Source organism: Silurus aristotelis (assembly GCF_946808225.1).
Source record: "Silurus aristotelis genome assembly, chromosome: 8".
In the NCBI taxonomy this organism is placed as follows: domain Eukaryota; kingdom Metazoa; phylum Chordata; class Actinopteri; order Siluriformes; family Siluridae; genus Silurus; species Silurus aristotelis.
The window spans coordinates 21,744,158-21,769,797 of record NC_139581.1 but is presented as its reverse complement, the minus strand read 5'-3'; the positions used below and the strand labels follow the sequence as shown (position 1 = coordinate 21,769,797).

The 25,640-nt window shown below is 35.8% G+C and overlaps 2 protein-coding genes and 1 long non-coding RNA gene across 5 annotated transcripts; 1 reads left to right on the top strand and 2 right to left on the bottom strand.

Annotated features, from left to right (window-relative positions):
- Window positions 1-3,932: 3,932 nt before the first annotated feature.
- On the top strand, window positions 3,933-10,039 carry LOC310730596 (uncharacterized protein). Of its 3 annotated transcripts, XM_083549626.1 has the most exons (10): window positions 3,933-4,011; window positions 4,131-4,369; window positions 4,645-4,766; window positions 4,852-4,876; window positions 4,951-5,563; window positions 6,145-6,250; window positions 7,692-7,838; window positions 7,936-7,996; window positions 8,439-8,602; window positions 8,975-10,039. In XM_083549626.1, exons 2-10 carry the CDS (start codon window positions 4,144-4,146, stop codon window positions 8,978-8,980), a joined length of 1,470 nt encoding a protein of 489 aa, XP_083405752.1. In that variant the 5' UTR covers window positions 3,933-4,011; window positions 4,131-4,143; the 3' UTR covers window positions 8,981-10,039. The 3 variants fall into 3 exon arrangements, with proteins under 3 accessions (XP_083405752.1, XP_083405751.1, XP_083405750.1); XM_083549625.1 differs by lacking the exon at window positions 8,975-10,039 and having other exon boundaries at window positions 8,439-8,968; XM_083549624.1 differs by lacking the exon at window positions 8,975-10,039 and having other exon boundaries at window positions 3,953-4,369; window positions 8,439-8,968.
- A 219-nt stretch (window positions 10,040-10,258) lies between these two features.
- LOC310730604 lies at window positions 10,259-14,818 on the bottom strand. The gene is made up of 3 exons (XR_014534863.1): window positions 12,872-14,818; window positions 12,440-12,762; window positions 10,259-12,395 (listed from the first exon to the last, which is right to left on the bottom strand). It is a non-coding gene; the product is annotated as an uncharacterized lncRNA (long non-coding RNA).
- A 6,076-nt stretch (window positions 14,819-20,894) lies between these two features.
- atf5b (activating transcription factor 5b) lies at window positions 20,895-24,693 on the bottom strand. Its single transcript, XM_083547645.1, has 4 exons — window positions 24,451-24,693; window positions 23,422-23,657; window positions 21,904-23,044; window positions 20,895-21,636 (listed from the first exon to the last, which is right to left on the bottom strand). Exons 3-4 carry the CDS (start codon window positions 23,037-23,039, stop codon window positions 21,450-21,452), a joined length of 1,323 nt encoding a protein of 440 aa, XP_083403771.1. The 5' UTR covers window positions 23,040-23,044; window positions 23,422-23,657; window positions 24,451-24,693; the 3' UTR covers window positions 20,895-21,449.
- Between the last annotated feature and the right edge of the window lie 947 nt (window positions 24,694-25,640).

Here is a 25,640-nt window from a genome sequence, read left to right as displayed (position 1 = left end):
CATTTAGTTTATTGTTCATTTGGTCAGGAATTCAAGTCCCAACTTCCAGGCTTTTTACCCTTTACACTCTAGGATTACCAGATCATAGCTGACTCTGCATTCTGATAACAATTTTTTAACAAACTGTGATATACAAATAGAACAACAGTGAACAACTTCAGGTTGTTGTAATGTATATGTGGCAAAGCCTTTCATACTGTGCATTTCAATGCTTCAGAATATTAAGATAAATAAAGGTACATACATGAACAGTTCTGCATGTAAGCACCTATCACTGAACTATCATCATCTCAACAATGATGTAACTGTAATGAATGGACATTCGGTGCCACTGAGATGAGGATGGGTTTCATTTGAGTCTGGATCCTCTCAAGGTTTCTTCCCCATGCCATCTCAGGGAGGTTTTTTTTTTGTCACAGTCACCACTGGCTCACTTTTTAGGAATAAACATAAAATGATAAGGAACAAATTTATACACAGGTCTATAGGGTAGGTAGGTCCAGCTAATAATGTTAAACTTCATGGTAATGATGTGAACAGAGGTTTTTGTCTATTCTGTAGTCAAACTTTATTTAAATGTGGTGCTTTAATTAACAAAAAACAAAAACAACCTTACGATGAGTTTGTGTGTAGTTTTAAAGCTTTTGTGTGCTTCATTTAGCTTTTTTATTATTGTTATTTTCCTTGTAAGCAGGATGAATAGTAAGAGCTGTGTGAGAAGAATTTTTTTTTTTTGCCAGAATAAAGTACTTGTTCCTGTAGGACTATGGAGCATAAAAAGACATAAAAAATTGATTCGTCTGAGTGTTGATATGGTAAGTCTGACCATTTTTTGGGCTTTTTATTCACGTTTCTACAATTGGGTTGAATTTGAATATAATCAGCTTTTCGCACTTCTAAATGAAAAGCTTACTCTGTTCTCAACTTTTCACCAGTAACTCTGATATTTCCTGTTAAAAACATTACAATTTACACTATTTGGACAAACGTTCTGTAATACCTGACATTTCCAGCCATATGTGGTTTTGTCCCAAACTGTTACCACAAAAAAGGCAGACAATTTTACAGGATTATAATCTGTACATGATTTTTCCAGATAGTTATAATTATGTCGTTACTGGACTAAGTCATATATTTATATGTACAGTACAGTATAAATATGTGTAATATGTGTACTATATTTTTACGAGTATAGCTGGTATTACAAGCATTTTATTTTCTAAGTCAATTAGCATTTTAAATATCACAAGATGTGTTGCTGTTAAATCATGTTAATCCACCACTAGATGTCATGATATGACTGGTTTTAGCCGTCTTACTTATCTCTGACATGAAATCATGCAAACATGAAAGATTTATTATTCTATTCCATAGCAAGTGTCTGCAAAATTAGGTCAAATACACATCTGTACAATGGTCAGTGTGAAATTCATACATCTATATAAAAAGAGATAAAATCGGGCAATATTTCTAACATAAAAAAGCAAAATCATACACAGCAAATCAAAGCCTCACACTGTTTTACAGGATCACAACTGAAAATAATTATTATCCTGTTGAATTTAGCTTCAGGTCAGTTCAGTTTTGCATTACTGTATATAGCTAAAATGCCCAAACTTGGGCTTGCAGGCAAAAGTTGTCCATTACTGACCTTTGATTTGGTGCATCATGCCATTTAAAAAAAGTCGGGGGAAAGGGGGAAAAAAAATACATTGACACAGACCTTCAATTCTGATTTTGCATAACATTTTGGGTTGTTTTGTTGTTTTTTGGGGAAAAATAAGGACCAGTTTCATGTCGCTCATTAGAGATCACTGATACAACAAGCATATGGCTTTATTGCTTATAGCTTGAATAGCTGTATTAGGCACTGAACTCTATTGTTTCATTGAAAAATATTGAAACATAAAAACAAGAATCTTAAAAAAAAGAAAACTGCGTTGGTTGTGCATATTACAAAGTAGTGTTTCCTATTTATTTGTTGTTTGTTTATTTATTTATATATTTATTTATTTCTAAATATTATGAAATCATTCATGAGGGGAACCATGGCAATTTGAACTTGAATATTATACAGTTTGGTATAATGCAAAATTTACTTTAGACCCACATTCCTCAATCAAGTTTGATGCTTGGCCCTTTATAGAAAAAGATTTGGGCACCTCTGGTTTAGAGACAGGGTTCATTTCATCAGCTTTCGTCACATCTTTTTTAATTTCTCCTTCATTGGCAAAAAAACCCCACCAAAAAGTCGATTTATCTACGTAGATGGTAAAAACATTTTTTTTTATATGATTTGCCAGATGCAGTTCCTTACTGCATCTTTACTACCAGTCAACATTCTCCTTCAGTGTTTTTTCTTTATTTTTATTATTTATTATGCATTAATACTGAAGACATCCAAACTATGAACTATGAAACTATGAAACACAGGGAACTATGTAGTAAACATAGTAAAAGTGTTAAACAACTGAGAATATGTAATACATTTAAGATTGTCCAAAGTAGCTACATTTAGATTTGATGCTTATGACATTTTCTCATCAGATTTATTAAGTAGTGACCTGGAATGGTTTTCATTTCACAGGTGTGCCTTGTCAAGAGTTCATTTGTGGCAATTTTTGCAGTGCTTTAGACCATCAGTTGCCTTGTACAGAGGAAAGGGTCAGGCAAAAGCCAACATTGGGTCCCACTCTGAAACAATAATTAAGTAAAGAGAAAAGAATTTCAATGATTTCAAGAAATGAAGGTCAGTCAGTCAGAGAAATCTGAAGAACCTAATGTGTGGTTCCCCCTGAGAAGCATAGAGGAGGTGTGATGGTGTGGGGTTGTTCTGCTGGTGACACTGTTGGGGACTTTGTCTAAATTGATGGCTTAACCAGCATGGCTACTACAGCATTTTGCACCGACATGCCTTTCCAAGACTATCATTTGTTTTCCAACTGGACGATAACCCCAAACACACCTCTAGGTTATGTAGAAACTATTGTTCCAGGAAGGAGTGTAATGGAGTGCTGCATCAGATGAACTGGCCACACAACCACCCGATCTAAATCCAACTGAGATGGTTTGGTATAAGTTGAACTGGAGAGTGAAGGAAAAGCAGCCAACAGAACGTAACACCTCTGGAAACCTCTTCAAGATTGTTGGCAAACCATTCCAGGTGACTACCTCATGAGGCTGACTATAAAATAATGCCAAGAATATGATAATCTGTCATCAAATCAGAAGGTGGCTACTTCAAAGCATTGAAAATAAACATATTCTGGGATATTGAACATGTTTTTGTTTACTACAAAGTTCTATATTTGTTCTGTCAGAAACGTAATGCCTTCAGTATTACTATAGAATGAAAACAATAAAAATAGAAAAGAAAACGATTGAAGAAGAACGTGTGTCTAAACTTCTGGTGGCCTACACTGGTAGTGTTTGCTCACATACTGAAGATCCACATGCATTGATCTTGGTCCTTGTAGCAACGAGATTACTTATAAATATATGCAATATACCACTGCTCAAATTTTTTTATGTCTTTATATTAACTTATTATTTTAATATTTTCCTTTCAAATTTCTCACAGGAAGTTTATGAATTTATTTGACCTACCACCCCAAAAGCTATGGCCACAAGCCTTTCCTGCCATGTTTGAATATGAAATAGACTTAAATTGATCACATTAGTTAAGGCAAAATCTACAGATGAACTGACGGAACACTTTCAGTTTATTAGGTTTGTTATTATGTTTGTTTTATGTTTATTAGTGTTCTTATGCCTATCATGTGTTTATTTCTCATCAGAGAACTGTACTGACAAGACAGGTTGAAAACGCTGCAGGCTGTTCAACATTCTTTTAGCCTTATATTTCAGTCACACCTTCACGAGTCATCCCAGGCAGGTACCAGCCTTTCATACACACACACACACACACACACACACACACACACACACACACACACACACACACACACACACATTTGCACACACATACTGACACGCACGGAAACACGCATGGTAATGGTACTATAAACATGGCTTTTTTTTTACGTTTTTGAACAAAACAACTTCTTACAAGGATTCTTGCTTTACCACTGGCTCAAAATATGACAGATTTTTTTTTGTGTGTGCTGTAGAGGTAAGCTAAACATGGTGAGGAGTCGAGGGGGGAACACAGGAAGTAAAATGATACCAGTAAATTGTGAGGGAAACGAGAAAGAATATGGAGCTTGTTCATTCAACCTTTCACCACTTCCCGGGGACCTTGCATTTAACATGAATGAAACAAATTCACCTACATCAGCACTTACAGGACTGGATGAGGAAGTATGTAACCTTGCTGTAATTACTGAGCAAAAATCGTTTTCTCCAAAAGGTGGGTAAAAATACTCATTCCACAAGGGCTTTCTAGATTAAACTGATACATTTACTTGTGCTTTCATTGTAATAATTATATCATATTTTTTTTGGCTGGTTAAATGTGAATAGAATGACAAGTTAGTACCCATTTCACATATCTTCACAACAAATGACACTTATATGATTGGACAGTTTCTGGTTATAAATAATTGCCATATAATTGTAAGAAACATCTTGTTCTTTTCCCACTGACTTGTTCAGAATTATACTCATTAAGACATATTCTTTTAGGTAAAAATGCTCTGAGAACCAAAGCAGATCGGACATACCTGGGAGTCAGAGTAAGAATGCCTGTAAAAGATATGCTCAGAGATATTCGCATAGCCAAAGGCATGGACCCAATAGAAATGCAGGTATTAATAACTCTCTAATTCTAACATATAATGTTGAGTAATGACATTGATCTAATTTTATATCATTTGCTCCCTTGATCTCCAGATGAAAGAAGACAAAGGATCAAAAGGTTAGAATAAATTCACAGTGTGTACAGTTTATTCCACCTGAAGCATTTGTTTTAAATGTCAATATTCTTTTTAGGGGACAAAAAAAGAGTGAACATAAGTGGTGGTCGGAGGAATAGGCTGGTAGGTAAATGTCAAACAAAGAGTTTGGAAGACGAGTTTGCCATTATAGTGGAGGTGTTGGAAGAAGACCTTAAGACTAGTACCTCCATACAGCCAAGCAACCATCCTGACCTTGGAAACAAGTTCTGGGCTAAGACCATATCTCAGCAAGGGCTTCAAGATGCATCACCTCCAACTCCAATTTGCAATACAGCCACTAAAAAGTTCCCTTTGCCACCTGGAATCTATGGTTCTGCACATGGAAATGCTGCTTCCCTCTTCACAGACACTAAGATCAAAAACAGCAGTGGCGAGTCAGATTACAATATACACAGAAGGCAGCATGAAATGACCTGCTCTCCAGGTGACAGCAAAGTGCAGGTCCCATCTCCAGACGAAAACTATTTTAGCTCCAAGATGGACCAGTGGGATTCACCACACAAAATAGGAAGTCCACCCAACTCATACTTGTTGCAGGAGCAGTGGAACAGTATGGAACACTTCTGGACCCAAATTGAAAGAGAGAAACATATATTGAACATTATTTCCAATCAAGAGCTTCTTACGCAAGATGAGAGGGGAAGAACGTAAGTTTTTTCGATCCTTAATCGTAATTTTGTGTTTGTATTACCAGCGCAAGCGCATGAGCTACTATCTTATGCCAATGAGTATGCTAAAGGCTATGACTGCTCCACATCCTATCAGATTTTCTTGCTTGAAATCTTACAAGATCTGTAATTGAAATGAAGCATTTGTATTTATTCTGTATAACTAGACAATTCGAATGCTTTTGAATGGTCCATAATTTTTTTTTATAAATCTTATGACTGAGATTATTGTTCCTCGTTCTTGAACGCCTAAAACACTTCCAAATCCCAGTGAATAGCGTAGCAGATCTGGTTTATATTCCCTGAACAATTCCACTCATAAAGTGAACCAACAGGATATTCCTATTGACTCTTCCTTGGATATTGAGCTTTCATGAAACAAACTTTATTATTAATTCACTTTGCTATTAGTCTTGTAAAGGTGCAGAATTAAAATTTTTTCAAAATGACTGATCTTTCTTTTAGGATAAGTATTTATATTTAGCCGTGCAGTACCAGAATGTTTTCTCAATGTTTTTTTAAATATATTGCCATTATTTGTATACATAATATCCTCACAGACTCCTTCACCGAACTGTTGATGAGGGCAAACGGTCTCTTGTGTATGTTTTCGCCAGACGGATGGCAGATCTCAACAAACTGGACAGCAAAGATGCAGAGGGAAGGGTAATGTTATGACACACAACATACACATTTTAAAATACTCTATTGAGACACACAAACTTGCATGGGTAATACATCTACTGTTTACCCGGCTAATTAGATTGTAATTTATGCATTGATAACCTGATTTATGATGATTTAATGATTACCACATACAAACAATGATCAGTCACAGCATTAAAACCACTGATGTGTACAAGTCCATGATTCTCTCATCACATTGGTACTTGTCAATGGGTCAGATATATTTTACCTTTTGAAGTTGATATTTTGGAAGCAGGCAAAATGGGCAATCTTAAAAATGAGAGCAACTTTGACAAGGCCAAAACTGTGCTAGAAGACTGAGTCAGAGCATGGAGTGATGCTAGGTCTTGTTGGGTGTTCCTGGTGGGCAGTAATAGATACTAACCAGTAATTCTTTAAGAAAGGACACTGGTGACAGTGTCATACGAGCCCAAGAATAACTGATGCAAGTGGGTAGTGAAGGCTAGCCTATCTGGTCTGATACCACAGAGCAGAAATTCCTTAAATGTGATCAGAGTGTCATGCTAAGACCATGGAGCAACAGCAGAAGTTGGCCTTGTCTGATGAATCATGTTTTCTTTGATATCTTGTGGATGGTCAGGTGCATATGCTATACTTAACTTATGTGATGTGCTGGGCAATGTTTACTAGAAAACCTTGGGTCTGGGAATTCATATGAATTTGACCCCGTAACACCTGTCAACTGTTGCATATCAATATCCTTATATTACCTAATGTTAGTGTTCTCTTATACCATAATGATGCTCCCTGTCACACTAAACAGCTTGTTTAAGAATGCTTTGAGAAACATGTCAAAGAGTTCAAACTGTTTGGAGGCCACACCTTGCAACTTATTTTTAATGGATTTTAAGTTAATGTCTTGGTGAAAGACTGCGGTCTTGTAGAGTCTATTTCTTGAAAGGCCAAAGCTGTTTTGTCATTACAAGAGATTATATAGTGTGTTGTATTGAAGGGTAATGATTGTTCCTGTTTTTTTACTGGGATCAATAGATTTTTGACTGGAATGGGATTAATCTCTGATGATGTTGCATGCTATACACAGACATCCACTGTGATGGTGTACAATTGCTAGTAGTTGGACACCAATGGATCTGTTGAGTGGCTTTTCACATTGTAATGAAGTTGGTCAGAATGCTCTCATGTATTCATTGATAGAAACTTGTTAAGATCTGATGAACTAAAATCTAAAAACTAAAATTAATTTTGTCTTCTGGACTGAAAAAGTGAGTGGTGCAACTTAAAAAGATTAGGCAAGTGGTTTCAATGTTCTGGCTGATCACTCTGTGTGTGTGTCTGTGTGTGTGTGTGCATGTGTGTGTGTGTGTGTGTGTGTGTGTGTGTGTGTGTGTGTGTGTGTGTGTGTGTGCTATTTCTTATGTCATCATATTTGTCTTTGTAGACTTCTCTGCACTTAGCTGCGCAGAGGAATCATCACCTCATGTTTGCTGATTTAATTTCCCTTGGTGCAAACATCAATGAAAGGGATAAATATGGAAAAACATGCCTTCATCTCAGTGCAGAAAATGGATACATTCGAGTTTTAGAGGTAGACATGTTACAGTTCAAGTGTACAAGTATACTACATCAACTCTGTGATGTTAACCAGAACAGATTCATTCAATAGCAGACTTTTCTCCAAACAGGTTCTGAAAAGCTGCATGAAAAATGGAGCTTACATAGATTTGGAAGCAAGAGATAATAATGGTATGTTCTAATGGTTTCCATTATGCTAATCAACAACTATGCTAAAAAAATTCCAAGAATATTTAACAAAGCACCACAGATGAAAGTTAACTGTTTCAGTGTCTGGCATTCGATAATTTTTATGATCTTGTTCCACCTATTTGGGGAAAGTATTTGTCGCACACACATTCAGTCTTCCTGCTCATGTTTGCAAAGATTACCTTCGTTCTGATGCAATAATTGTATAGATGACCCATTCAATAGTAAATAAACAAAGTGTGTAGATTTAGAATTTGTTTGTTCAACATTTCGTCATGCTAAATGACGAAATGTACTCAACAGAACGTAATGCTAAATTGTTGCTTATTTTTTTTCTATTGTTATTACTATTATATATTACTATTAAGGATTTAAAAAAATAATAGTTATGATTAAGAATCAAATGAATGGTGTGTCTTTTTAGGGCTCAGTGCACTGCAGCTTGCATCAGTCGCCCTGAAGAACATAGTTGGTGATTTGGGGACAAGTGTGACAGTTGGCCAGGCCAGAGTGCATTCCCTCCATAAAGAGCAGATGATGGAAACCCTTAAATGCCTCCTGCAGATGGAATGCAGCATGCAGTGTCTGGTAAGACAAGATTAGATGGCAGTCGGCGAAGTGAGTCACAAGTTTTGTGAATGTCACCAATTTGATCTTACAGTTCATGCGAATTTCTCTTTTGACTAAACAACAACACTCCTCACCCTCATGAATTAAGTGCTTCTTATTACGGATCATGAAACCTAGCATTATGTTTTATTGGTGAGAATAATGTAGAAATTTGGTCATTAACAGCCGGGGCAGAAGCTATAGAGTAAAGCCAGTAACGACAGTAAAGTCACATTGACACACTTGACACACCGTGTTCACTGAGTGACAACGACTTAACTTCTAGATTTGAAGAAAGTTGTTTATTTTGTGTGTTTGTTTTAGAGGATTTTTTTTTTTTATCCTGTGCAGGTATGAAGAAATTTTGCAGCCTTGTGAGTATCCTGTTTGTCTGGTCAATTAGAAGTGGTTTGTCCAGTTGCACAACTACTTGGAGCAGGCGTGACGGGTGTCGATCACACAAAGCTTTGTTGTTTCCTGACGGTAAATGTTTTTGGGTGAATACAAGTTTTAACTTTGCACAGAAAAGCAGATATATTTTACCTTTTTAACGTGGTATTGTTAAAGCTATGTATTATGCAACCAAAGAGAGTTATTGTGACAAGAGGTTCTTTGAGTCCTTTTAGTAAACTAATAACACATATGGTTGTGAGTCAGCTGGTTTCTATGAAACTTCCACTGTTTGTTATGTTGAAATAGCAAAACTGTTTTAAAAACTGATAAGTAGTGAACCATAAGCCACGTTGTTGTATTTTATTATGTTAGGGTTTCAATGTTTTTGTTTCAATGTTTCAATGTGCTTTTAGAGTAATGCAGAAATGCAGACACATTAATATAATGGTATCTAAATATTTGATCATAGAGTATTTTGAACATCAAATACATGTGTAAAGAATAAACCAATCATATTTAATCGGGTATTTGATTAAAAAATACTAGATAAAGTCAAATGTGATTAGAAATGAGTCAGGAACTGTTAGTTCTGTAATCTAAGATGCAAATGGTAGCTTATTGAGCACTACCTTAAAAAAAATAAAAATAAAAATAAAAACACCATTTAAGTCTTTATCTAGTTAAAAGCTTTATTAGTTTGAATCTTAATTAAATTAGGTAAGTGAGTTTTGTAATCTAATATATAGCAAGTGATGGCTTATTGAGCACTACTTTAGATAGTTAAAAGCTTTATTATTTCGAATCTTAATCAAATTAGATAACTGTTAGTTTTTTCTCTTAAATTAGTTTCAATTTTAATTAGGCTAATTGTAGTAAGTGTTGCATATACGTAGGTATGTCAAAATTTGGTCAAAAATAGACCCATAGCCTGGACCTGAAACAAAGTAAACCCACACATGCACACCATCCATTTTTTTAATAACACAATTAGGCAATTATCTAAGCAATGCAAAACAAAAACAATCAGATACAGGTGAAAAGCTTTCATTGATAATTACATTAGACATCAAAACGAAGAAAAGAGTGATGACATTAATGTTGGTGCCAGGTGGGTGGATCTGCGCATTTTCAGAAACTGCTGATCTCCTTGGATTTTTGCAGAACAGGCTCTAGAGCTAACCAAAAATAGTGTGAAAAACTAAAATAACATGAATGAGTGATAGTTATGTGGGTTGAAATGCCTTGTTGATAGAATGATTGGTTTGAGCTATGAGCAGAACATCATATTGGGTTCTATTACTGTCAAAAATAGGAATCTGAGTCTATCAGTCTATGGGTGCAGACTCAACCGAACTAGACAGTTTGTAAGAAAGGAAACACAGCTGTCTAAGTGTTCATGATATCCTCAGATACTTATTCTTGGCTGAAAGGTGTAAAACCTGATGTGGTTTTCTGCTACTATAGTTCATTCACATGAAGGTTTATCTGTTGTGTGTTCTGAGATGCTTTTCTGCTCACCACAGCTGTAATAAGTGCTTGATTGACTTACAACCAATCCAGTCATCAACTTGATATTTCGGCATGCAGACTATCCGCTCAATGCATGTTTTTTGTAGTATTTTGTGTAAACTTTAGAGACTGTTGTGTGTGCTAATCCCGAGAGATAAGCAGTTTATGAAATACTCAAACCAGTCTATCTGCTGACAACATGCATGCCACAGTTAAAAGTGCCAGTCCACATAAAGATGATTGATATTAACAATAACAGAAGATCATGGTCTGTATGATTTTTGCTGCCGCCACCTGCTCAGTTGATGACATATGTGAATAAATGAGCAGGTGCTCCTCTTAAAGCAAGCGATTAAAACGTAATCACATTCAGTAACTGCTTTATCCTGGACAGGATTGTTGTGAAAATAGAGCTGAATTTAGGATTTAACACTGGGTGCACACTTACTTTTGGAACACTAGCAAATTAAACTAGTCTGTTTTGTGGTTTATTTGTAAAATAAATATTAGATATAAGGGTTATCGAGAAGTTATTAGTTATTAATAGGTATTAGGATTATGTTAGTTTTTTTTTTTTTTTTTTTTTACTTTTTACACTTTCTGGTGATGGTTCAAAAAACATTTCATTTTAAGTGTTTCCCTTAAAGCACACGTTCCCAAGTCTTGTCATGGAGTCATTTTAGTGTTTTTTGTGGGGTTTTTTTTCATTCTAGTGTTTAAAGTTAATGTCAAATACTCAGCCATCACCAATTTAAAAGAGGTACTACTGTTGATTTTATGGTGTTTTCGTGTTTCTTTTTCATTTGATCTGAACTTATATGTTCAGTCTGGGTGATTTCTAAAGATTATAATACATACGTTTTTTGTTGTTGTTTGGAATGTGGTATTACTGTATTTCGTTGTCATATCCATGCTTTACCTTTAACAATGTAATTAAATGTGACAGCATTTATAGCAAGTTTAACCACCTTGTTTTGCCTGTGTACATTATGGACAATTTACAGTTAGCAAAATTGTCATTAATCCTATTACATTTAGATTTGTTCTTCTGTTTTTTTTCTCATTATTGTCACAACCTGTGGTCAATGACTTCATGAGGACATTTTCATAGATTAGAAAGCGATTATATGCCACAGCTTCACACCACACTTACCGGAAAAACACAGAGACCTGGAGGCGATTACATGTAACTGAATGCACCTGCATTGACGCCAAACAAGTTTGGCTCCATTTTAAACGCCCAGGCTGGTACATATTGTGACTTTCTGTTTGGATATTTTTTGGGCTGTGGTGTACGTCTTTGCACGCTATTTTTTTTTTCTCTCAGTGCTTGTCAAGCACGTTTCTGGTTCAACTATAAATTGGAAGTGAAGGTTATAAAAAAGGCTGTGTTCCAAACACAATATACTTTTGTAAAACATATTGCCCCGAGTAGTTGATTATAAGTTAGGTAAAATGAAAACAGTTTATGTGAATAATGACTGTTTATATAATACAGGTTCTTTTCAGTTTCTCACAGGATATAACTCTTAAATAAACCAACACCGTTACAAAAATCAGTCTATTTTGGGGGTTGCCACTGCACAGCTCAGAACAAAAAAAACAACAACATCTCAGCCTTGTATCTGAACATACAGGTACTGGTTTTTTGTTGTTACTTTGTTGACTACCAACAAAAGCAAGGGTGTGCTCACAAAAGATTGAGACTGACTGCTGGCTAAATTGAATGCATAAGTTCAGATGCTGAAATAGTTATAATGTACATTAAATAATAAATGGTGTGGACACAACAATCGCATCTATATTTAAGGCAAAGGTCAAGTGTACACAAGTGTTTTTAGTTAGCTTTGTCACCTGGAGAGTTCGCAAACTGTGTTCGAGAAGTCCATTGCGGCTGCCTTGGAGTTCATTGACAGTCTGTACATATTCTTTTAGCTGGTGTTAGCTAGTCTGCATTAACAACATTCAGCTTCCAAACTAATGATGTCATCACTAAGTTTGAAAAGCTGTGCATTCTTTGTTTCTGTAACACTGAATCTAACCTTAAGGCCCTTTAGCTTATATCTTACAATATGAATGCTGTATTGTTTTTTTGCTAATTTTTTTTTACATTTGAAACTATTACCTGTGTTTCTTTCTGCACATCTAACACTAAGCTATAATTAAATTGGTATGTGTAGTATAGAATCAAATTATTGAAAATGAAACACAAAGTTATTTCTTAGAATCAAAAGTGACTTTTGGGGTTTTTTTTTTTTACTTTTTTAAAACACTTCTGTTCATTTCTAGACAACAGAGCTGGTTTACGAATTTAATTCATGGTTGATCATAATAGATTTTAAGCACATCTGTAAATGTGTGTGGTCATCAAAAGAGGTGAATTAGTTACAAAAAGCCCCCAAAAAAAATCAGATTAGGCTGAAATGTGATACAAACCTTCATGCTCCTCTTTCTTTTTTGCAATACTTTCTTTATTTTTGCAATACTCTCATTCATATCAAACAAGGCAAACAAGGCCTGAAGTTTCTTAGATGTTCATCTGGGTTCTTTTGTGACTTCCCGTGTGAGTTCTCAATGCAATCTTGAAAAAAGTTTGGTGGGAAGATTCACTATTTTTTTCAATTTTTTTTTTCCTTTTACATATAAAGTGATTTCACTGTGCTCTTGAGTCCCAGAGGCTTAAAAATGATTCTGTGACCAGTCTAGGCTGATATATTGTAATAATTCACATTTCTCATCTATGCTGGAAATTTCTTTTGACCTACAGTATTTCACAAAAGTGAGTTCCCCCTTTAGATTTCAACAATTTTAGTATATCTTCTCAAGGGACAATACTATAGAAATAAAATGTGGATATATTTTATAGTAGTTAATGTGCATCTTGTATAGCAGTACAGATTTACTCTCCTCTTAAAATAACTGCATTACATGCAGCCATTATCGTTTAAATAGCAGGCAACAAAAGTGAGTACAGCCCTAAATGATATCAGCTGAACATCGTTCAACCATGCAAAGCCGCATGTCCTATTCATTTTCATATTATTTCTGCTTGACAGGACCAAACAAATATGTGTATCTTGTATTAGAACAGTTAAATGTACTCCCTGTTGAGGAGCACCAAGAAAATTGTGTCTTGCCTACAGTCAAGCATGGTGGTGGTAGCATCATGGTCTGGGGCTGCATGAGTATTGCTGCTACTGGGGAGCTGCGGATCATTGAAGGAAACATGGATGACATTCTGAAGAGAAACATGATTCCCTCACTTCAGGAACTAGGCCAAACGGCAGGTTTTCAACATGACAACAACCCCAAACTAAAGCGAATGTTGGAGAAGCGCCATGTGTCATCCAGCAGCTCTGTGATGTCATTATGGAGGAGTGGAAGAGGATTCCAGCATCAACCTGTGAAGCTCTGGTGAATTCCATGTTTATTAATTCAGTGCTGATAACAATGGTGCTCACACACAATATTCACACTTTGGACACGGTTTTGACATGTTCACTCATAGACAACAGTGGCTGTATGTTGAGTTATTTTCAAAGACATAGTAAATCTATACTTCTATACAAGCTGCACATTAATTACTCTAAAATATAGCCAAGTTTCATTTCTATGATATTGTCCCTTGAGAAGATTTACATAAATGGTTGCTGAAATGTGAGGGGTCAAGTCAAGTTTAATTCTATAGCGCTTTTTACAATGGACATTGTCTCAAAGCAGCTTTACAGAATTTAAGAGTTAAGGTGAGCAATGTGTGTTTATCCCTGATAAGCAAGCCATGGTGGTGTACTCACTTTTGTGAGATACTGTATGTCTAATTCATATTTGCTGAAAAGGTTTTGTTTAACTGAGGTTTAGATACAACACGCCTAGATGGGTTTAACTAATAATTAGTTAAAACTGTTTGATTGACTAAATAACTCTCAAGGGGAAATTACTTTTTCAACCTGGGCCAGGTGGTGTTTAGTATGTTTTCCTTCAAATAAATTAAATGACTGTATTTTGTGTTAATTCAGGTTATCTTTTTTTCACATATCCAATTTTGAGTGCAAGGTTTCAAAGGAGATGTACATGTTTTGTACAAAATAATTGAGGTTGTATCGGCTAACTGCTAATTTAATTGCCCCGTGGGATGTGGCTCTTTTGAATGACTTTATCAATTACCTTCATTTGAGCGTTTTAGAGCATACCTTTTATTCAGGATTGCCAGAAGGATACTATTTAGACATTCTCCGGATATCCCTGCAAAAGCTCGACTTAATAAAGCCAAGGGTAAAAGTGGGCTACAGAAAGATATGCCAAGGGAACAAACCTATTAGTTATTGATTAAAAAAAAAAAATAACAATGAAGCACTGAACCACAATCTCATCTCATTTGTCAGTATGTTCCTTCTTTATTATTTTTTTTTCATAAATAGGTTTATTCAGATTGGTATCAGTGACTGGCCTAAAGGCAGCTGTTGTTCAGTGGTTAAGGCTTTGGAGTCAGGAAAAAACAAGAGGATTTTTGCTCACCTCCTTTTTTAAACCAATATTCATAGAAAGCATGATTATATGTCACTTTGAATAAAAGAAAGGCAACAAGTCTACAATTGACTACATGAAGCCAGTGCAATATGGCGTAAATAATAGGTTGACATTTGCAAGCCTTTTCAGCAGCTCTGTTCTTTTCATGACTACGAGTGACTCACTGTAACTTTTGAGATATACATTTCGTACATTTTTGGTTAGTTTACCTCGTCTGACCGTTGCTGTCCAGAAGTCTTTTGTAAAAAAACTTTCTTTCGGCTTCGCCCGTTAGGGGTCGCCACAGCAGATCCTCCACACGTTTGATTTGGCCCAAGTTTTTTTTTTTTTTTTTACGCTCGATGCCCTTCCTAACGCAACCCTTTCCAATTTATCCGGGCTTGGGACCGGCACTGAGAGTGGCTAGGGATGGTTCCCTGATCGGGGATCGAACCCGGGTCGCAGCGATGAGAGCGCTGCATCTTAACCACTAGACCACCAGTCTTTTGTAAAGCCAATGCTAAATTTGAAATGTTACACAGTCACATGAAATATTTTGAAGCTAATTAATTTTGTTCCTTGAAAATACACAAACTTTCTTCTAGTTTCTCATTGGAAATTCATTTAGAATTTAATACTGTAATGCAGGGGTTTTCAACTGGTTCTGTGCCAGGGACCACCATTCTGACTAACAAGTAATCTGCGGCCCACTATTGTAAAAAGCGATCCATGCTGGTGCTGACTAGCAAACTTCACCTTAGTTAGAAATGTTAGCTAACAGCTCCACTCCAAATTTTAATTCACCAAAACTATTAAGCGTCTATTCAATAAAACCTGAATAATGTGTTTTCTTAACTCCGAGATGCTGGTCTATTTCGCACGCAAGATGAATGTGTACGTATATGACGCAAAACACAACGTTAGCAAAGCATAGGCCTGATAGGTGTGAGGTTGTGTCAGTTTGAATATTTTAGATATTTTCATTAAATTCAGTTTTCCCACTAATGTACAAATATTCTGGAAATGTTTGGAAAAATGAATTATGGAAAAAAAGTTATTTAAATAGTGAAATTATGTAGGCTGTCACGGACCACATGCAATGCCGCCGCGGACCACCGGTCGAAAACCCCTGCTGTAATGTGTATGCTGAGGTGTACCTTCATCTGTATACACTGAGACGGTGACAAATCATGACAAGCATGGGCCTCTAGTGGATAAATTATTTACTGCATCTGAAATAAAAAAATACCTCAGTACTCGTCGAAAATTCGTTCCAAAACACGTGACGAGTTCTGAAACTGAGGACCAAACAAGTCGTTGATGTCATTTTTAATGACTTTAGGGCCCATGATTTATGCTTAAAGAGGACGCTATTACTGTGTATATATGAGGGTCTTGTGAGGGGGGGCAGTGAGGCCCCCCTGCCCTGCCAGCGGCCTTTAACTTGCCCATTTAAATTATTTACCTGTTTTTCTGCTATTGTTTAATATACAGTATTTGTTTGCATACAGCCAATTTTGCAATGATTCCTAAATAATTTATGGAAGGTTGAGAATGATTTGTATGATGTGAATTGAATTGAATTAGGAGACCCAAACCTGTTCCAGCATGACAATGCCCCTGTGCACAAAGCCAACTCCATAAAGATGTGCTTATCATGGGTTAGAGTGGAAGATCTCCTGCTATACAGCTCTGATCTCAACCCTATTCAACACCTTTTGGATGAATGTTTTATGCTGATTGCACCCCAGGACTCATCAGTACATGTCTTTATTAACACTCTTTTGTCTGAATGAGCCAAAAATCTTCATAAGCAATCTTGTGGTAGGAATTATAACAGCAAATTGGGACTAAATGTGGGATGTGATGTTTTTAATGCACATACCAATCTTGAAGAAATACTGTAAAATTTAAAAAATCTATGTTTAGTGTGACTAGCTTTGTCCTTTCAATTCTTACGCTTGCCCACTGTATACTTGCACAAAGTCAGGGATTTTGTCGGATCAGTGTCAGATGTATGATTATACTAAACTAATTATACCATGCTAATGATCATCAAGTTGAAACACAATCATTAACTGAAACAGAAACAGCTGTGTGGGAGACAGATTCATGTCACAGTTCACAAACCATGGCAACACTGAGCACAGCAACAAGACACAATTTAGATGTACAGCATCAGCAAGGTCTCTCCGAGGCAGGATTTCAAAGCAGACTGGAGTTTCAAGATGTGCTGGTCAAGCTATTTGGAGAAGAACAAAATGACTCCATGCACAAAAACTTAGGAACTGTTGTGCAGGAAATGGCAGCTTTGGACTGATGGGAAATAATTGGCTGTAGCAGGAGGCCTAAGAGCTGAAGAGTGGTTCAATAATGAGTTTTTTCAGCTAATAGTAAAGCATGATGGACGTCCCATACATGTTCAGGGCTGCATTTCTGCAAATCGAGTTGGTGAGTTGGTCAAGATTAATGGTGTCCTCAATACTGAGAAATACAAGCAGATACTTCTCCTTTATACAATACCATCAGGATGGCGTCTGATTGGCCCCAAATGTATTCTGCAGGAGGACAATGAACCAGAAAATACAGCCAATGTCATTAGAAACTATCTTCAGCATAGAGAAGAACAAGGAGGATGGTTTAGCCCCCACAGAGCCTTCATCTCAACATCATCCAGACGGTCTGGGATCACATGAAGAGACAGATGGATTCGAGGCTGTGGTTCTGTGGTTAGTTCTACAAGAATTAATGTTGTTTAGCAGGTAAATAGTAATCACTCCAAATATAGATTTTCTTTTTTTTTTATATTTTTTATTCTGTTTATTTATTTCGATTTCTTTTTTTATTCTTTGACACAATTTTAGCACCTACATGAGTTATAAGGGTAATTTTAATGTTAATACTATTAATAATACTAAAGAATGTTTTTTTTTTTTTATATATTATTTATATATTATTTTATATATATTTCCCCTTACTAGGGTGATTGCAGCTATTTTATGGGATGTAAAGTAAATTTGCACACTTTAACTTATCAACATTTTTTTTTTTTTAACCCTGCTATTGTCCAGACTTTTATATTTATATATACTATAATTTATAAGCCTACAATACTAATTTCTTGTTAGAAAAAAAATCAAATATGCCACAATTCATTTGATGCCACAAAAGTGGGTGTCTTCAGCATTAAACAGGAAGTAGGTATAAAATGTATATATATATATATATATATATTCATAGTGCATATTTGAAAATTATAAAGTCTAAGCATAATTATTTCGAAGATGTCCCAAATTATTATGCCCCAAATTGCCGAACATCATTTGGTTTGCAAGAAGTCGAGTTAGACAGGAAAAATAAATTATACCTAAGCCTATCATTTATTTTTTATTTTTTATTTTTTTTGCTTAGCAAACTGTGTTTATCTAGAATTAGATATTGGTGTTGATGTAAGTCATGTCTCCTTATTTTGATTCTTATTTTGGTAGTAAATTAGAAATCAAGTAGAAATACTAAATGTAAAAAATTGATTTTTAAACACTGTTGCTGATAAAAAAAAATAATAATACAATAATAATAATAATAATAATAATAATAATAATAATATTAATAATAATAATAACAGTTTGTTGCTGATGCCAGCAGTTTCCCCTGAAAATATGAGCCTATTTTGAATTTTAAAAACCAAAATATATGATAATCAATTTGGATAAAAAAAAAACCCTCCCTATATCCTATTATTGAAATAAAATTTACTGATGTGAATAAAATTAGTTTGAATGTCACTGAAGTCAAAATCACCAGTCACCAAAATGGACATCGCCTTACATTTCTTTACTTTCTGCCTTTACCAAGATGTGAGTGTAATAGTCTAATCTATACATGATAGCCCACATTATATAAACAAAATCTGTAATAATTAATAATCTAATAAAAATGTATAACAAAATATGTATGTGACCAGGGCAGACTTCTATATTTTAACCTGCACTCTATCGAGACAGCGCCTTGTAAGAAGGGCATCCTCTAGCGGATAAGTTAAGAACTGCAACTAATCGTAAATAAAAGTCAGAAGATGGTAGAGTAAATGAACCCAAACTATAATGAGGCCCTGTCATCCCATTTTTCTAAATAAGATGTTTAAATTATTGTAATTGTATTATTATATATCGTGAGTGGGTCTAATGTTGTTAAATAGACAATAATTGTATTGTATTTCATTTGTTGTAAATTGTATTTAATTTAAACCTGTTTAGACAGGGTCCATATTTGTTGACAGCTAATTTAAGGCTGTTTTTAGTCTAATATAAGGTATAAATCCCCACCAAAATGCTTATCATTTGTCATTAGTCATTTTTCTGATTTCTGTTTCTCTAAATTATATTTCTTTTTATGAATAGACTTTTTGACCTTTTTAAGCATTGTATATTTTGAACAAAATTGTAGAATATTTTTTTTATATTATGAATGTTATAAGATATAATAGAATATTACTATCGTTAAAATATATTTTGTATAATGTTTACCTTCTTATATGGAAAATATTTAAATTGTTGGAAAAAAATTACTTATATGGAAGAATTTATGTTCATATTATATATCGTTTTTTTTAATGAATATTATAATTTTATTCATACACTTGGACAATCTAGAAAATAAGGTTTATCTGGCAGACCTAAAGGTGTGGTCCAAAATACCTCTATAGCTTGACATAAAAAATAAAAAATAATAATAATAATTCTTTAAGAAATAAAACCTTGTATGTAAATTAAGTAATTTTTTTCTGTATTTCCTCTGCCAAGGATCTGTAAAATGATTGCTTTTGGGTTCGGTGATTTTTCTTTCTGAGATCCCCTATTTTACGCACTGCATTGTGCATTTTCTAGCAACATTAATAATATTAATAATAATAATAAAAAAGAATAATAGTAATAATTACGTTATTATGACCACTAGATTCACTGTTTTGAGTCAGTGTTGTACAAAATAATACCAATAGAAAAAAAAATTACAGATAAAATATCATTAATAAAACAGATTTATAGATTTCAGGTTTTTCACTGATTTTAATTTATATTAGCTGTCTCTTTTAAAAAATAGTAGGACATAAATAAAAAAAAATCCACAAGTAAATACACGTGATTAACACAATATAATCCAAAGCAGTGAAGTGAGTTTCTAGTAGAATTTTTTTCTCACCAAATGCCACAGAAACGTCAAAAAGAAATCCAGCCAGACTCAAAAGCACAAAGATTCTGAGCATTTGTCAACATTAAACAATTAATTTTAATACCGGTATACAGAAATGCCATCATTTTGGTTCACACATCTGCTGTTTGAGACGAGTGAACTTTTCATAACAGACCTAATATGCACCTGGATATATCTTAGAAATATAAACGACATTAGGCCTATAGTCTTTAAGCTCTTTAGTAAACGACAGTGATTGTTTGCCGCAAACCTGCACAAGAAAGCAAACGGCCTCTCATACGGATTAATGCAGTTCCATGCCTTACGAAATCGAGCAAATAATATGGCAGCCTTTAATCAAGAAAATGGCAATAAAAGGTCTGATGGAAGAAACAAAGTCTACTTTGCTGTCATAATGTACAATGCAGTCATATAATGAGTCATGCAGTAAATCGTAACCTAACATGCTTTTTTCGATATTTCTGACATGCATTCAGTACCTGAGCCAGTGAAGTTACCAAGAAATCTAAAAGCTTACTAGTGTGCTTCAAACCACAGTACATTGGCTGATAATGTACACTTTCAAATGTGATTATAAAAAAAAAAAAAAAACTCTTAAAAGACGTACAAGCGAAATCAAATATGAAAAATACCCCCCCCCCCCAAAAAAAAAAAAAAAAAAAAAAAAATGTTGATAAAATCGAAAATGATATACACTTAACATTACAGGGCTCTATAGTTACAGCGCAAATCAAATAATAGCAGTAATTATTCGCAATCACATTCTTACAAATCCTAGCTATACCATCATGCCCCACACAACAAACAAACATCTGAGCTAGCATATGTTTAGCTGTTGGTTTCTCTTTTTTGGTATAAATGATTTAATATGCACAGAGGATTGCAATTAAAAAAAAAAAAAAAAAAAAAAACGATGAAAGAAGCAAAAAAAGTCAAACCGAATCGTTAAAATGCATAATATATTTAGCTCTCGTTAGAATACTAAGAATACTGGTCAGCCTAAGGCTATTATCACAGTGTTCATTATGTAATTTGCTAAATTCTTTTTAGCAAACCCAGCAAAGAGCTCTTTTTTTTTTTTTTTTGAGTCTTATCATTTAGGTTGAACGTCAAAAACAATCTTACTACCAGAGCTTGTTTTAAAAGGGTCCTTGCCAAAAAAAAAAAAAAAAAGCTGATCTTTCTGATGCTGGTGCTTAGAACAGATTTAGGCACTGGAATCCTCTTTGAGGCGCTGACTCCGAGCCTTATACACTTCAATCAGGAGGTCTTTGACATACTGGATCTCTCTCTCTACAGATTCGGCTTTGTCTCGCAGCTCCCTGTTTTTCCCTTCCAATCCATGAAGCTCTTCCTCCAAGCAGTCCTGCTCCGCCCTCTTCCGCTGTCGATACCTGGTGTTAATATGTTCAAATCAGATCAGCGTTACTGAGCTATTGTTGTCTGCGTGAGGAGACAAACTAGACCTCGCAGAATGAAAACTATCAGCAAAAGAATATTAATTTTTCTCACTGAAAAAAGAAAAAAAGTTCTTGAAATCAATATCTACTTATTGTATGGCACAATCAACTCATCTAATAGCTACAATGGTTTAACACTTCAGTTGATAACATATGCGTTATTCCATTCTGCTAATGTGGTAAAGCACGTTGCCACAATACCTGTAAGCAGCTGTCTTGTTCTGGTCTCTTTTCTTCTGCTTGCGCTCTCCATGGCTTCTTTCCAGGCAACTTACTTTGACCTCTGGCTTGAACATGCACAGGTTTTCTCTCAGCCGTTGCATTGGTTTCTGTGCAGGGAACTCCAACGAAGATCCAACACTGTCGCCGGACAGACATTCAAAGCTTTGATCTACAAGGCATTCATGGCTTGAGTAACCGCTATTCATAGACTCGACAGCCCCGGACCGGACTGGCTGATCCACCTCATTCATAAAGCCATGATACGGTTCTAAATTGGCAGTAATCTGACTGAAGTAACACTCAGCTACTTCTGGGTGTTTAAAGGCAGGACTACTTCCGTTTTCACTACAATGCAGTACGGGCATCGCGACAGATTCGTGACCATGTCCGAGCATCTTCATTGCAGGAGCTTGACCTTCTCTCCTGTGGTGGGGGTCCAAGGGGGCACCTGCATCGAAACTTTTCACCATCTCTGATCTGTAAAAAACGTCTTCAGTGAGACACCTCTTTTCTTCTTCCTTTAGCAATATGGCACATTCTCGAACCTTTTTTGCACCAATATGGTTCCTCCCAAAAATCTTGTCAACAGCACACTGGTCTAAAGCCACCTCTGCGTACCCTGAATGAGTCCCTTTGAAAGTCCAAGTCTCTTTCTCAAAAACTTCCACGTCTTTGCAACCGTTTGACGCTATCCTTTGGCTAGTGGAGTGGGTCCGAACGTAGCTGTAAGGAGCAGGTCTGGATGTTTTAGATCTTCCAACAGAGCTGCCACAAAACCCTCTTAGGTCAAGCTCACCTGTTGCTAGGGTCACAAGCCTGGGGTTCGATTCGGACTGGTTCACATTGTATGAAGTGCAAGGTAACTGGTAGTATGATGGCGCAGACATCGCTTGGTAGCCTTTATCACATTTTTGCCATTTGTCTGCTTTCATGGGCGTTGATTCAAATAGGTAATAATCCTCGAGTTGGGCAAGTTCTTCTTTCAGGAGGGAGGTCATGACCTCCAAATCCGAGGGCACCTGGACATCATGTTCCAAGGGGGATGGTGGAATCGATGAGCCAGGAGACGATTCAGTTGATGCTGAAAGGGGGTAGGTGTCGAAATGTTCTGTCATCCAATCTGAAAATTAGAATGCAAACGTTAAATAACGGTAAACTATAAACTCGGATAAAAGATTCCGAAAAATACAAAAATCAATTTCGAAAGTCACTTCGACTTACTGCTACTAAACATACCTACGCACCCAATTCTATCAGGTCGGCATGTAATTATGAATTTCAAACTGTAGCTCCAATAAACATACCACACACACACACACACACACACACACACACACACACACACACACACACACACACATTCACCAGCAAAGCATAACAAAAGAAACAACACAAAATAAAGTCATTAGCTTTACTTACGGTACGCCATTAACACATATACTGCAGTGCGGTGTCCACCGACTATCAGGTAAAATAAAATATCATCTCTCTGCTTACCAATGTACGTCCGTAAGTCTGTGTTGACTCCTCCCCTCTTTTCTGGGATTGGCTGTCATTAGCCAGTGGGAAAGAGAGAATTCGGAGGTCGGCTTTGCAAATGAGGGGAATTTTGCAGAACAGGGTCTATGCTGCCACAATGTTCTCCGATTTGATTGAAGTACTCGACTGTGTACTCGAACGTGTCAGAATTCAAGGATTGCTTCACACAGCGCAATGGCAAGGAGAACTGATACCTATAAAGGACACCAGGGGAGAAAAAAAAACACCAGTTATGTGGGGGTTAATCATGACTCTATTACATGTGTTACATGTATTGCATTATTATGCAGGTTTTTTTTTTTTTTTTATTCTTTTCAAATAATTTTCCCTTTCAAAATTTTTTAATCCTCATTTGTATTTGCAGGTTTCATTTTGAAAACGTTTGGGGAGAGTTGATTTATTTAAGGATGAATATTATAACAGGTTTCAATCTAGATTTTTTTTTTTTTTTCTTTCTCCATACACAATCAATGTAACACAAAATGCAAGACTTGGATTATCCCTAACAAATCAGTTTTTTTTTTATTTTTATTATAGTTATAGATTTAGGAGTCTCAACAGATTGAACAAAATCATAAGTGCCAAGAGAGAAGAGAAGAAGTCACGTGGTTTCTGGACCACTGGCTGTCAGGAGAGTAATTAATGACATAAACCAGGACAGAGCAGAACAGCTGTTAAGTAAAGGAAAATAATTTTAAAACTAATAAACAACCAAAAAATAAAAAATCGAACATTTGCATACAAAAATAAAGAAGTAGTGATTTTTCTGTGAGATGATGATCCTCTAAAACAAATCCTTAAAGAAAGGGATTTACCCAAATACTGTTCTATAGAGCAAAACATGATCACAACAAAGTTTATTTTTGTTGATCTATTTATGTAAAAAAATTAAAACCAAGTAAACGCAAAGTGTTTACACCTCGGGCGTTTTCTGTAATAGTCTAGGATGAGAAAAAAAACAAAAACAAAAACAAAGTGAACACTTACTCCATGTTGATGTGGGCTGAAATGATCTTGTCCACGCGGTTAAAACTCCAGCACAAGGAGGAGAAAAAAAAAGGGGCGAAATTAATAAAGCATCTCTTCTGCTGTCGTTGAAAAGATTTGATGTTGAAGAGGATCTGGAGAAGGATTTCAAAAAGCTTTCTAAAAAACTTTTGGGCACCAGGGAGCACTACGCCTATACAATCCAGCCTGATCACACCCACTCAAATCAATCCGCGCCGCTCTGAACTATAATGACCGCGAGCAGAGTTGCTATAATACCCCGCTATAAACCATTTATTATAATGAGTTATAACCTGATAGAGATATTTCTATCAATTTCTATCATTATTATAACTATTAATGTATAGTTCTTCCGAAGGATTGAAAGTTGGACTGGTTTTGTTAAGAAGGATGGAGCTATAAAAGCTGATCAAATGAATGAGAGTCCGTTTAAAGGCGGAGAGACAGAGAGGACTAGTTAATGAGAGGCGCAGAGGAAGGACACTGGAGCTGTACAGTTTGGAGCGGGAGCCGGTTGCACGAGTGTTGCATCAGATCTGCTGGAGTTTTGCCTTGTGTTCAAACTCTGTTGCCACTCTTGTCCATAACCTACGCTTCCGTGTTGAGAAGTTTCGCTCCTATAGTATATTGTTTGGGAAGTGAAAAATCATCCTCGAAAAAGAAAAAAAAAAAAAACTTGTTTTTGTTTGGGGGAAATATACTTTCATTCTCGGATGTGACAATCCGTCTCAGGAAGTGTAGCCTGAGGGGGAGGAGGCTGTCAGAGCTCAAGGCACAGCGCATGCTGTCTAAACGCCTCAGACTCTCCCAGACACGCTGTAATGTGCTAAAACGACGGACACATGCAGGACATTAAGCATGTACAGTGTGTGTGTGTGTGTGTGTGTGTGCGCGCGCGCGCGCGCGCTTTATGGCTGGGGTGGAGGGAGTGCAAAACTTATCAACTTTAAAACTCCTCCCAAAAATCACCCTGAAACCTGATCTGACCCAAAACATGACCGAGAAGCACTTCAAAGCGATCTATCTATCTATCTATCTATCTATCTATCTATCTATCTATCTATCTATCTATCTATCTATCTATCTATCTATCTATCTATCTATCTCTCTGTCTGTCTGTCTGTCTGTCTGTCTGTCTGTCTGTCTGTGTGTGTGTATGTATATATGTA